The 11,785-nt window shown below is 34.3% G+C and overlaps 1 protein-coding gene across 1 annotated transcript; it reads right to left on the minus strand.

Annotated features, from left to right (window-relative positions):
* Nucleotides 1-2,493: 2,493 nt before the first annotated feature.
* LOC131032731 (GLABROUS1 enhancer-binding protein-like) lies at nt 2,494-4,632 on the minus strand. The gene has a single exon (XM_057963773.2). The coding sequence runs from the start codon at nt 4,320-4,322 to the stop codon at nt 2,799-2,801; it is 1,524 nt and encodes a 507-aa protein (XP_057819756.2). The 5' UTR covers nt 4,323-4,632; the 3' UTR covers nt 2,494-2,798.
* Nucleotides 4,633-11,785: the final 7,153 nt, after the last annotated feature.

Consider the following 11,785-nt stretch of genomic DNA (forward strand, 5'->3'; position numbering starts at 1 on the left):
TATCAATCATCACTGAACATCATCCGGAGCATTACTTTCAAAGCACCAAATAGTTTGGGAAACATATTCTGGATCCTCAACCTAGAATACCATATGTTGACATCAATGACAACCATGACAAACATATCAGCATCGACAACATCACATTTGCAACAAGGTTTTCCTTCAAGCATAAACCTCACCTAGAAAATTATTGGGAGGATTGTGTAGATGAGGATGAGGTGAGGAGAGATTGAATGAGGTTGACCGTGGAGTAGATGAAGGCTTTCAAATTGGGATGATATGTCCTAGATATAATAGATGATGGTTTAGAGATGATAAACCCATCCTTTTCTCCCACCCAAGCACATCCATGACCCATTATCGTCTATATATGCCTTGATCAAGAGCCAAAAATGCTTGTAGCCAAGACTTTAAAACATACAGCTACAAGGTCACCAACAAAAGACCAACAAACACAAAAATCCAAATAGACGGAAGCATCTTTTTCCCAATAGCCTCCAACCATCACATATGATACTTGGTTAAGATCATCACAAAAGGGTGGTGATAATGAAGAAGACCCGAATAAAGCTACAAAACTTGACATCCTGTGTGAAGCAACAAATAAGGTGCCCAAGAAGAAATTGAAGATTAAGAGAGCTACTGAGGCATAGAAAGATGGTCAAGGTGTGCAAAGCCATGTAGAACTACATGGTTGACAAAGGTTGTAGGAAAGAAAAAGAATCATGATCAGTTACTTGATCCTAGTTTTGATGCTATGGCAAGGCTCTTATAAACCTCCCAACAACTATAAAAGATACAAAGGATGTCTACAATGATTGTGGATCCAGGCCCCTCCCATTTGCAATTTTGAGAGATGGATATCTTGCTTTGTTCTCGACCATGCTATGGGAATGTTGATGTGTTGTGCTCGATTCACCCTCAAGTGTCTATTCTTTGTTATGCTTCAGTGATTGTATAATGCCTCTATAATACATGTTGTATTTGGATCATTAACTATTGTCGTCATTGCCTTGATATGTGTGTGTATTCTATTATGTTTGATCCCTGGCCAGGGCCTGAGTGATTGTGTCATGATATCTTATGGGATGCGAATAAAATGATGTTGTGTTCTGTGTTAATCATGATTTAAGTTATTTGATTTTGAGATGTTGCTAGATATTGATTTAATGTAAATTTAATTATTAATAAATGTGCTATTGATGTTTAAATGTATTTTTAAATGGATAAATGTCATGAGTTAATTTAATGGCATGATGTTAAATTAAATGTATTTCATTGTCATTCTAATGCAGCTAATTAATATTATGTGGTAGTTTAAACCCGTTAGGAATTGTGTGTATTTTATTATTATATATGTATTCACATGTATCCTTGTTGTTTTGGGTGGTTGCAGGTACTGGGTATCGACTCCACGGGTTTGAGCATAACCTTCCTTGGTGGTGGTTAAATGGGAGATAACATATTGACCAAATAATCACTGAACCTTACCCATTGTACTTAATTAAGTGTAATTTCTCCATGTTGAATACCAATCAAGACTTGGATACCATGTTGGAAATGTTTGGATTAACTTGAGTCTCTCTTGTGGTAGACCACTAGAGAGTGTTTTCTTAATGTGGTTTAATTGTAAATTATCATTAATTTTTAATGTAGAAATATTTTATTTTAATAATTTTATTGCAATTTAACATTTTGAATTTAAATATGCCTTGTGAATATTCATTTTAATTGGCTCACTATTGAGAAGATGATTGATTATCGCTGAGCCCTTTCTATATAGATCTCTGTTTTTTTTTGTTTTTTTTTTGGTTTTGTTCACCTCTCTACACCCTATAGCTCTTGATAAAGCAGGGTACCTCTCTACACCATATAGCTCTTGATAAAGTACGGTTCAAGTCACCAAGCAAATGCCTACTGATGAACAGGATTAATAAAATATTTATTTTACTTGCTTAAAAGCTGTTGTAAAATTACTAAAAGTAGAAATTCAATTGTGAAATGGTAGAAGCAAGGGCATTATATTGAGTTACCAATGGCTATGACAAATTCTGTCATTTTAAAGGGTGATATGAACATTTTCTATGCTTACAAGTGATACAAAGGATGCCAATTTAAAATCTTTTAGCAACCTTATTAAGAATCAATCACGTTCCATGATATTTGAATATATCCAGAGCAAGGATAATAATTAATTACATTCATCTTTTAAGAAAGATTTCTGTGTTATTTAATTGAATAGCTTGAAATCTAATTTGCTGTTCATAACCTTAAACTTGTTCAGATTGGGATTCAAGGATACCCACATCTCCTGGTGAATGTATTTAAATATGATAAGGCTCTCTATCATATACTTGTGTACTCTCTTTCTATGGATATCCTGAAAACACAGTATCTCCTCCTCATAAACAGTTTCATGTTTAAACCTATTGCATGCATTTGTGTAGATACTCCCAAGGCAAAAAACACCATCAGATCTCAAAAATCATGAATTATGAAACTGGAGACATAAATATTGCCCATAGATCATCAGTATATTACACAATTCATTACAACTGAATAATTTTGAACTACAGATCAATGCAAAGTGAAACATGTAGAGAGATCGCAAAGATCTGAATAGAAAGCCATGAATTGCTCATTGAGTGCAAGTTCGATTATCAACAGAGTTCATATGAACAAAAGAGTGGCTTGCATCTCCCACACTATAACTATAAATTATTTAACTTAAACAAAGACATAAATTTACACTGAAGAAGATTGCCTGCGAATTTAAAAATGCTACCTCTGAAATTCTAAGATCCATGATTGTCAGTAGAACTTGAGCTTTCTGCATTATTCAAAATCAACCTGCATTGCTTTTGCAGCAATTCCAAGCTTTTACAGAAAATCCTTACCTCCTGAATCTTAAGTGCATGCCATTTCTGCTGCAATTCCTGAGCCTCCATGGAATCCAAACCAGGAACCTCCTTCACAGAATTAAGACCATCAATCAATTCTTTCATTCTTCTCGACAAAAAGATTCCCATCCCCATCTCAGGCCCAAAACCTCCAAAGGGCTGAAAATTTGCAACAGCAACACGATTGATTGAACTCTCAATTGATGCTTGAAGTCTCGATTCTGTCTTTTCAAACAAGATTTTAATATTGTCCTCAAAACGCCCACTTTTGCTTTGCAGCAATTCGCACACTCTATTGTTTTCTATGTTTTGGGCTTCATGAGACACAGGACTCTGTAGATTTTGCTCCTCCCCTTCCTTCTCATTTTCAACTCCACTTCCCCTTGGGTTGGTAAATTTAATTTTTGTAGGGTTTTCAAACCCAATGTCCCTAAGGTTTTCACCTTCAGTTTCCCCAGACTTTCCCCTTTCGTCATCGTTTACCATAGGGCTTTCACCTCCCTTTTCCCTAGGTGTTTCAGGATCATATTCTCTTGAGTTTTCACCTTCGTTTTCTATAAGATTTTCATCACTAATTTCCCTAGAGTTTTCAGCTCCATTTCCCCTAGCATTTTCATTTTCAATTTCCCTGGAGTTTTCAACTCCATTTTCCCTAGGATTTTCAAACTCAATTAACCTAAGGTCTTGAACGCCATTTTCCTTAGGGTTTTCGGAACGAAATCCATGATTATCACCGTTATTTCCCCAGATTCTCTTCCATATCCTAAATAAAGCAGGCTCCTGATGAGTCCTGTAAGGGAACTCGTCCTCTGCAACGTTCTGCTCCTTAAGCTTGGACTGTATGGCTAAAAACCTTTTCTTCATACTTCTCATCTTCTCATACAGCTGAGAATTACTTACCTCACCATTCAGAGACTCCTTAGCCCGCTGGTAAAACGCCGCCATATTAATCTCTCCTCCAGGCGAACTACATTCCAAGAGCGCCATGGAAAAAGAAATCTCCTCATCGCCGGACCATTTCTTAGCAGAATCGCTGACTCTTTTCACCGGCCTTTTCTGCTTACGGTTCGATCTGCGATCGGAGCCTTCCGTTGGCATTTGCTTTGCACTTTCCACCGGCGCAGAGATATCCTTAGGGTAAGTCCGCGCCAGGAGTTCTTCTAAGTCGATTCCGGATTTGTCCAGGCTTTTCCTAGATGTCGTCTTCTTTTTCGAAAAAGAAGACGAACCTTGAAATGGCTCTTCCCTGTGTCTTTTTAACTTGAAATTTGCCTGTGCAGAGACATCCTCGTTTTTTTTCTTCTTTGAAGGTGCCGATTCGTCAGTGCCTATTAAACTGGGCTTCACAGACAATTTTCCCTCTTCATCCTCTTCAACATCTGAAAAGGACAGAGGCCTCGGAAGGGTATCACCTCTCATATCTGTGTTACTCTGTGAATTTGCTGGAGAAGAATCGAACACGAGACCTCTTAAAGAACAAACTGCGATACAGGGGAAGAAGGGACGGGTAGCGAATGCTTGTCACGAGAGAACGCCGGGTGGAACGGTTGGAGAAACGATCCGGCGGGTGTTGTTCACTCTATTTTTGCCGGGTCGAACGAGCGGTGCGGGTGGAAAAGGGCACGGGTGGAACGGGCAGGACAAGATGAGCTGAACGCTTCCTAACACGGGTAGATGAAGATGGATTGGAAGTGGGTGAAGTGGAGTGCGGACCCAATTAATCGTCCTTTCGTTAAAGGCCTTAGTCACCACCCGGCTGTGTCGTTTAGTTTCAAACCCTTCTTTGTTCAAGTGTTCGACACAATCACTCTTGTTCATCAAGCAAATATTGTTTGTCCTTTTGTTTTATTTTTGGATGGTTTAATATCAAACCTACAAAAATCTTTTTTGTCTTTTTTTTCAATTTATCATTTTCTTTTAACTTGTTCTTTTTATTATTTTTAAATTGTAGAATCTTGTCTTTTGTGTTTATTTTGTAATTTCTTTATGTATTAGTTTTTATTTTTAATTTTTTTTCTTCCCTCTTGTTTTATAAGGCCACAGATCTGCTTTTTTTTTATCATTTTTATTTTCTAATGAGATATTACAATGTGTGATCCGAAACATCAAAAAACAAAAATATGTGCACAGTGATTATCCAAAACCTTTCAATATAATTCATGGACTATGAATAATTAATACCTCCTATTGAAATGTTGCCAAAGGTCAAGAACCTAGTCTAATCAAATCTACCTCATCCTCATCATCTACAACATTTCTTCTACCTTGCTTAAGGTATTAAGTCAATTTCTTAGTCTAAGGTTTATTCTTGATCCTTAAGCTAATCCACCAAATCTAGCACCTTAGTCATCAAAGATTAATTATCAAACCCAATCAAATGACATTGACCCCATCCATCTAATCATCCCTCCAACAAATCTTAATAATCTACCTTATAATATCATAATTCTAATAAATCCCTATAAGAATCCTAAATTCAGCAAAATCCAATATTACCTTAATCTCACCCATCCATAACCAATCATCCATCTCAAATAAAAAATTGACACTCGTCATTTATTAAGACTTCAATCTTATACTATTATCAAATCAATGCTTACTTGAGAACATATCCTATATCAAGTGGGTAATCAAACAATTGTTAGAAACTTAACCTATCCTAGGTATAAAAATCAATTCTAATTGAAATCATCATCTAAGGTCTCTATTCTTGATCTATCTCCCAAATCACAATCCTTCATCCCTAATCATTATCCTAATTATTACCCAAATCACCATCAAATCCATCAACAACAAGCCTAAAAAATATATCAAAATCATCATGCAAAGCTCTTAGGCCAAACCCCTAAAAATTCAAATCAAAATCTAAGCAAAATCACAAAAATCCATGTTGAAACTACAAATTGGAATACCTAAAATATATTTTAGCATTTTTCTAAAGCAATTTTTCATAGATGAATACATATCTATTACCTCTTTCAGTGCATCTAATGCCCTTCAGTACATCTACAACAATCTATGATGTTTTTGCATAAAGACCCTCAACCCAACCCAAAATCAAATCAATTCAATTCAATAAGAAGTTTCATACATCCTTGACCTTGATCAAATCAAAATAAAGTTGTCTCAAACCCTTAAAATATTAAATTTGGAATATTATTTTGATATCAAAGAAAGTATTAATTTCCAAACCTTTAAAATCCAAAGTAATCAAGTGATCCAAAATCATATCATCTCAACTCATCAATAATAAAAATTGAAAATAATATCTATATTATTTTGATGAGTGTCATCATCATAAACATCCTTATAAAATTCCATTCAAAACCTATGATGACAATAGTCTCGTTGATCAAAATGAATATGAAATTGATCCCCTTGATGACATCATCATAAGCAAGCTAACCATAACCTTCCACCACTCATCCATGCATAATCAAATTGACTTTTGACCAAGAATTGGATATCACAAGCTACCCCTTCATGCCTAATCATATATCTATTTGTAACATTTATGGCACCTTTGATAAGAAAAATACATCTTATCCCCCATTGATATTCCAACCCCCATCTTTATATGAGGTCCCCATTGCCTCCACCCTGTTAGGATTTGGTGTTCTACACCATTGCATAAATTGATTTATTATAATGTTGTAATTAATCTATTTGGTGGCATCCTCTTCTTTAATCTCTTTTTCATTATATGAATTTCTTGCACTAGGATAGTGTGCTTATCATTAGTGTATCATCTTTGTCACTTTATTATTTTTGTTGTACTTCTAGATATTTTTATTGTTGTATGTATAGGTGGTAATTTTCTAGATAGAATCATTTTTTCAAATTCTCCTCCCTATAAGATACCACATCGCACTATATTCTGCAAAAATCACTAGCATCTAAGGTAGAAAGCTCTAGATTTTTTGCCTAGGTCCTATATTTTTTGTATTTTTTATTTCTAAATTTAATTTTTATTTTCTATTTCTAAAATTTCTATAATTAAAAACTTATTACTTAGAGTATTTTAGTTGCAAAGAACATCAAAACAACCACAAAATCCAAGTTCTAAGCCAAAACCTACTCAACCAATGAAGAATGTGAAATTGAATGCATCAACAAAAGCAAACCAAATGATCTTGCATCCATCTCATGTAGCCTCCATTGTCCTTATCTTCTTATTAAAAAGGGCTCTTAGATTTTATGTGCAACTAGGTGAATTTGAAAGCTCAAAGATGATATTGATAGTGAGAAAATATTGAAGACATGGTTCAATTGCAATGAAGATTGGATTCAAAATTTATACAAGATTTAGGTTGAATAGACAGCTAGGATTTATTCAAATTTAGAGTGATCAAAGGATGATATCAAATGAGAGGGTTAGTTAAGTGGAGAGAAAGGTAAAATATATATCTTTAAGACAAAACCATTTAAAAATATTCCTTAATAAACATCGGAACGATAGTTTAGAGGCAACGAAAACCTTGGCTAGCTAACATGAGTGTCATGATTTGAAATCACTCTCAAGGAAATCTCGTCTTTTTTAGCAAAGTCAAATTATTTTCACAACAATTTCAATAAACAAAAAGTATCTTGATATTTATGAGTTTTTAAAACTCATATTTGTTTTGGTTGGAAAATAGGGTTTACAAGTTTATGTGTGTAAACAAGGGATTACACCTACTTTCCAAGCATTACATAGAAGGGAGAGTGAACTTAATTGATCCAATCTCACTTTAAGTATGAAATGGATTGAATGCAGATCAAATTCACTTCCCTTGTGGAATTGAGTTGAATGTGTATCAAGGGGATTGAAATTAAATGCTAGATCTAGGGCCAAATATATGAATTTGACATAAGCAACATGAATAGTGATGCAGTCAAGGTAGGGAGATCTGATGAAGGACATCCCCACCTTGCAGCTTATAACACAAAACACCATGCAAGATACCAGCATAACATACAAACACTATGCAAAATACCGGCAACTGGTAACAGATCACAAGATATAACCGGTAAGCAACCCTAACTGGTAGAAGCAACACACAATATAACCGATAACAAATAAATCCATCATTACAATCATTTAAAGAAATACATAAGCCTTCATCGGCTACACATGCTGGACTGCAGCCCAAGTTTACAAAATAATCCATGAAACACAAATCTAAGATCCCCAGATCTTCTGCTCAACAAATAGGCCTTTGGTAACAGTCTGCACTGATCCGGACTTCAGTCCCTCCAGACTTTAGTCCCCCCGGGCCAAAATCTCTCAAGAAACTACATATTCTCTCGGTCTCTACTTTCTCCGACCTCTGTCCCCTCAAATGAATCTCTAAACTTTCCCTTTATACCATTCGCAAGCAATAACAACTCGATCAAGTCAGCCAAGACCAACCAGTTCATGATGAAACGTGCAAACGATAACTGTAATGCTCGCCAAAATACCCTAGAGAAATTAAAACTACTAACACAATAATGGAGATTAATTTTTATTTATTAACATCTATTAACAACTAATGTGTCACGTAACATCTCCATCTAATTACATTCATTAACCAATAACCATTATGAACACACATCATTACATTAATTACATAAGCGAAAATAACATAACATCATTAATCTCTCTCTAAGGTACTTCAGCATCATTACTTATTTTACCACCATGATGACATCCTACTCACATGATAAACATGTTCCATCTTAATTTAATGCATCGTATTCATTTCCTCACCATGAGATATACAACCTACCAAATTATCTATCCATCATGATATGCATGTCATTCTACCATTTTACTACATATTACATTCCTTCCTTAGAAATGTAAGACAACCACATATTCATACATTCATTTTATGCACCAAATCTCAATGTGTTTTAACCCATCATTTCCTTTCTACATGCTCTTATCATTTTCCATAATAGTGCAATCCTAATGCATGGGTATAATCCATCCTTACTAATCCATTTAAACATACTTCAATCGTATCTAATACTAACATGATCTCATTCCATCTATTGTGATTATCTACTCATAATGTATAAATCATAATTCATTCTTCAATCCACACGATAAACTAAATTCTCGTATTTCTTTACTTAATCACGAGTAAGCAAAAAATTACACTATTCCTTCAATCATAAAGTTCACATACTAACTTACAAACATATAACTATACAAATCCATTACTTCTAATATAAGTACATGGCATACATCATATACAAGTCACTGTCTATCTAGCATGATTTACCTATTAGCAACAATTTATTTTTCTAATCCAACTACACATACAACCAATTTCCTAACATGATCATTTCATTTGATAATAAACCCTAATGCATAACACAAGAATCCTAATACTTTCCTTCCATAATCTTTTTCATTCTCTGCATACTTTTCTTAATTTCCAAGCATACACGTTGGACATCATAATCTAAACCTTATCCATATTATCTAACATCCTCAATATTGACATTTAAGATTATTCATTTTCTTGGGGACCTTTCACATATTAAATCACAATCTAAAGAATAACCATAAAATTCTTTTCTAACCATTACAAAAAGATCATATTACAAATCACATCTATTTCAATTGCAACACCATTGCCAAATTTAGGTACATGAAATCATTGCCTTCATCTAACAAGAACATCTCATTTCCACATTTACAAATCATAAAATATCCTAACTACCATTCATGAATTACTTACAAATACATTTACATAACAATGTTTCAAGAACATAGCTCTTTTTTACATGATTCCTTCCATCACATACAAGATACTACATACATGCATTTCATGATTTTCATTACATAAATCTGCTATAAGGTACATCTATATTCCATCAAGAAGGATAATCCACATCCACGCACGAAAAATCCAAGAGAACATCCCAATGGCTAAAAGCACCAACCACCCGACCATGTGGAACCAAAGGAACCACCCCCCGTGCTAAGAGATGACACAAGGTCCCAACACACACTCTAAACCTAAGCTGGCACCTATAACCAAAGAGACTAACCACACATGGACTCGCACGCATGGGTCGATCACATCATACAAGACTAAACTTTCAAAGGTGCACGAATCAACAAGGCATAAATGCAAACTCAAAAAAGATAATAATAAACCAGAAGGAGATACATGTAGGAGTGGAGTGTCATCACATGCCATCCTCTAACATAAAAAATGTAATATATATCAACATAAGGCACTAGCCTTATGGGCATGTGGAACCATCTCAACCTATGAGAGAACAAGGGAGATTGACTTGCCATAGCAATGGCCTTCTCATGCTTATCTTAAAACATCCTCCCTAGGATCAAGTCATGAGGCTCACATCACTTATTATCTTTATTAATGAATCTAACTACCCAACCCATTAATTATTACATTATCACTTAATTACAAATCATGATAAACTTCCAATGTGCCCTGGCGGTCTAGACTCCATGCATCCTTACTAGGAACCTTATGCAATTCATACATCCTTACTAGGAACCTCATGCAATCCTATCTCTCATGGCCCCGGTCATCACATGGAAGACCACTCCCCCCTAACATGGCCCAAACAATAAATACAATAAAAGGCTCATAATATCAATTAAATCTGAAATCATAATCATCATACACCCATTCATATACATGGTCATCCAAAGGTCATAAAACCAATTAAACAACAAGAACCTCATATTATAAAATGCATCAATAAGCTAATAAATTTCTACAGCAAGGCACATCTACTTGTTGGACTAAGCACAATAAATAACTCTCTCTCTACCATGGCTTCTCAACATGGTAGAGGCATAACTCCATCATAAAGATCATATAAAAGCAAAACCATAAAAAATTCATCAAATCCATCAATTGTGCAATCTGGAAAATCATCAATAAACATCTGAAAAGCCTCTGGTACAAATAAATGACTGAGAGAAACAGATTAAAATAAGTAAAATACTGGAAAACTCCAAATACACAATCGTAGTGTTTTAGTCATAACTTGAAAACCCAAATCGCAAATTTCGTGATTTTTATGCAAAATTTAGACGACTTCAAGGCAAAAAAACCCAATAAATTTAGTGAAAACCCAGTTGATATTTGTGGAGAAATGTTAGAAATAAAGTCGCAGATCTGTACCTAAGAACCGCAAATACAACACAAACATAAAATACAAGTTGCGACACAGAATCAAAACGAATAAATTAAAATACATAATCTGTAGTTGACTATAATCATTTTCCTCATTTAAAACCCACAAATGACAATTCTGCAGACACGGAGAATACAGATAAATAAAATAATCTCTACAAAAGACAAGGGCTCCAACCTAGAATTAAAAGTTATGGAAGAAATTTGAGGAAGATCTCCAAATCCAAATCCAAACACAATATCCAGCAAAAAAAACAAGCCACAATCCAAATGTTGTAGAAAAAAAATCTCCAAGAACGGTAAAAAAAAACCCCTAGCAACAAGCCTAGACTTCCCAATAAAAAGAAATCCAAAGCAAAACCCTAACCAATGAAAATAAATCAAAATATAATATTTTCTACCAACCCCATGTTAAGTTATTTTTATATTTTCCATTTCAAATTCAACCAATGAGAATGGAGGGTAGGTAGTAGTAACACAAAATCTTCGGATACAACTTAGTGGGAAGATATTATTATTTTATTCAAATGTGTTCATACACTCCCACTAATAAATAAAATCAACTATATAAATAAAACATAAGTCATAAATAAATAAATTAACTTAAATATAATCTCATAAATAGTCAAGCCAATAGCATTTAATGGTAGGTGAGGAATATAATAAACTCATTTACTCTTGTAACGAGAAAAATAGCTAAAATTGTATAAAATATTATTTACCAAGTAA

This window comes from Cryptomeria japonica, chromosome 3 (genome assembly GCF_030272615.1).
Source record: "Cryptomeria japonica chromosome 3, Sugi_1.0, whole genome shotgun sequence".
Classification (NCBI taxonomy): domain Eukaryota; kingdom Viridiplantae; phylum Streptophyta; class Pinopsida; order Cupressales; family Cupressaceae; genus Cryptomeria; species Cryptomeria japonica.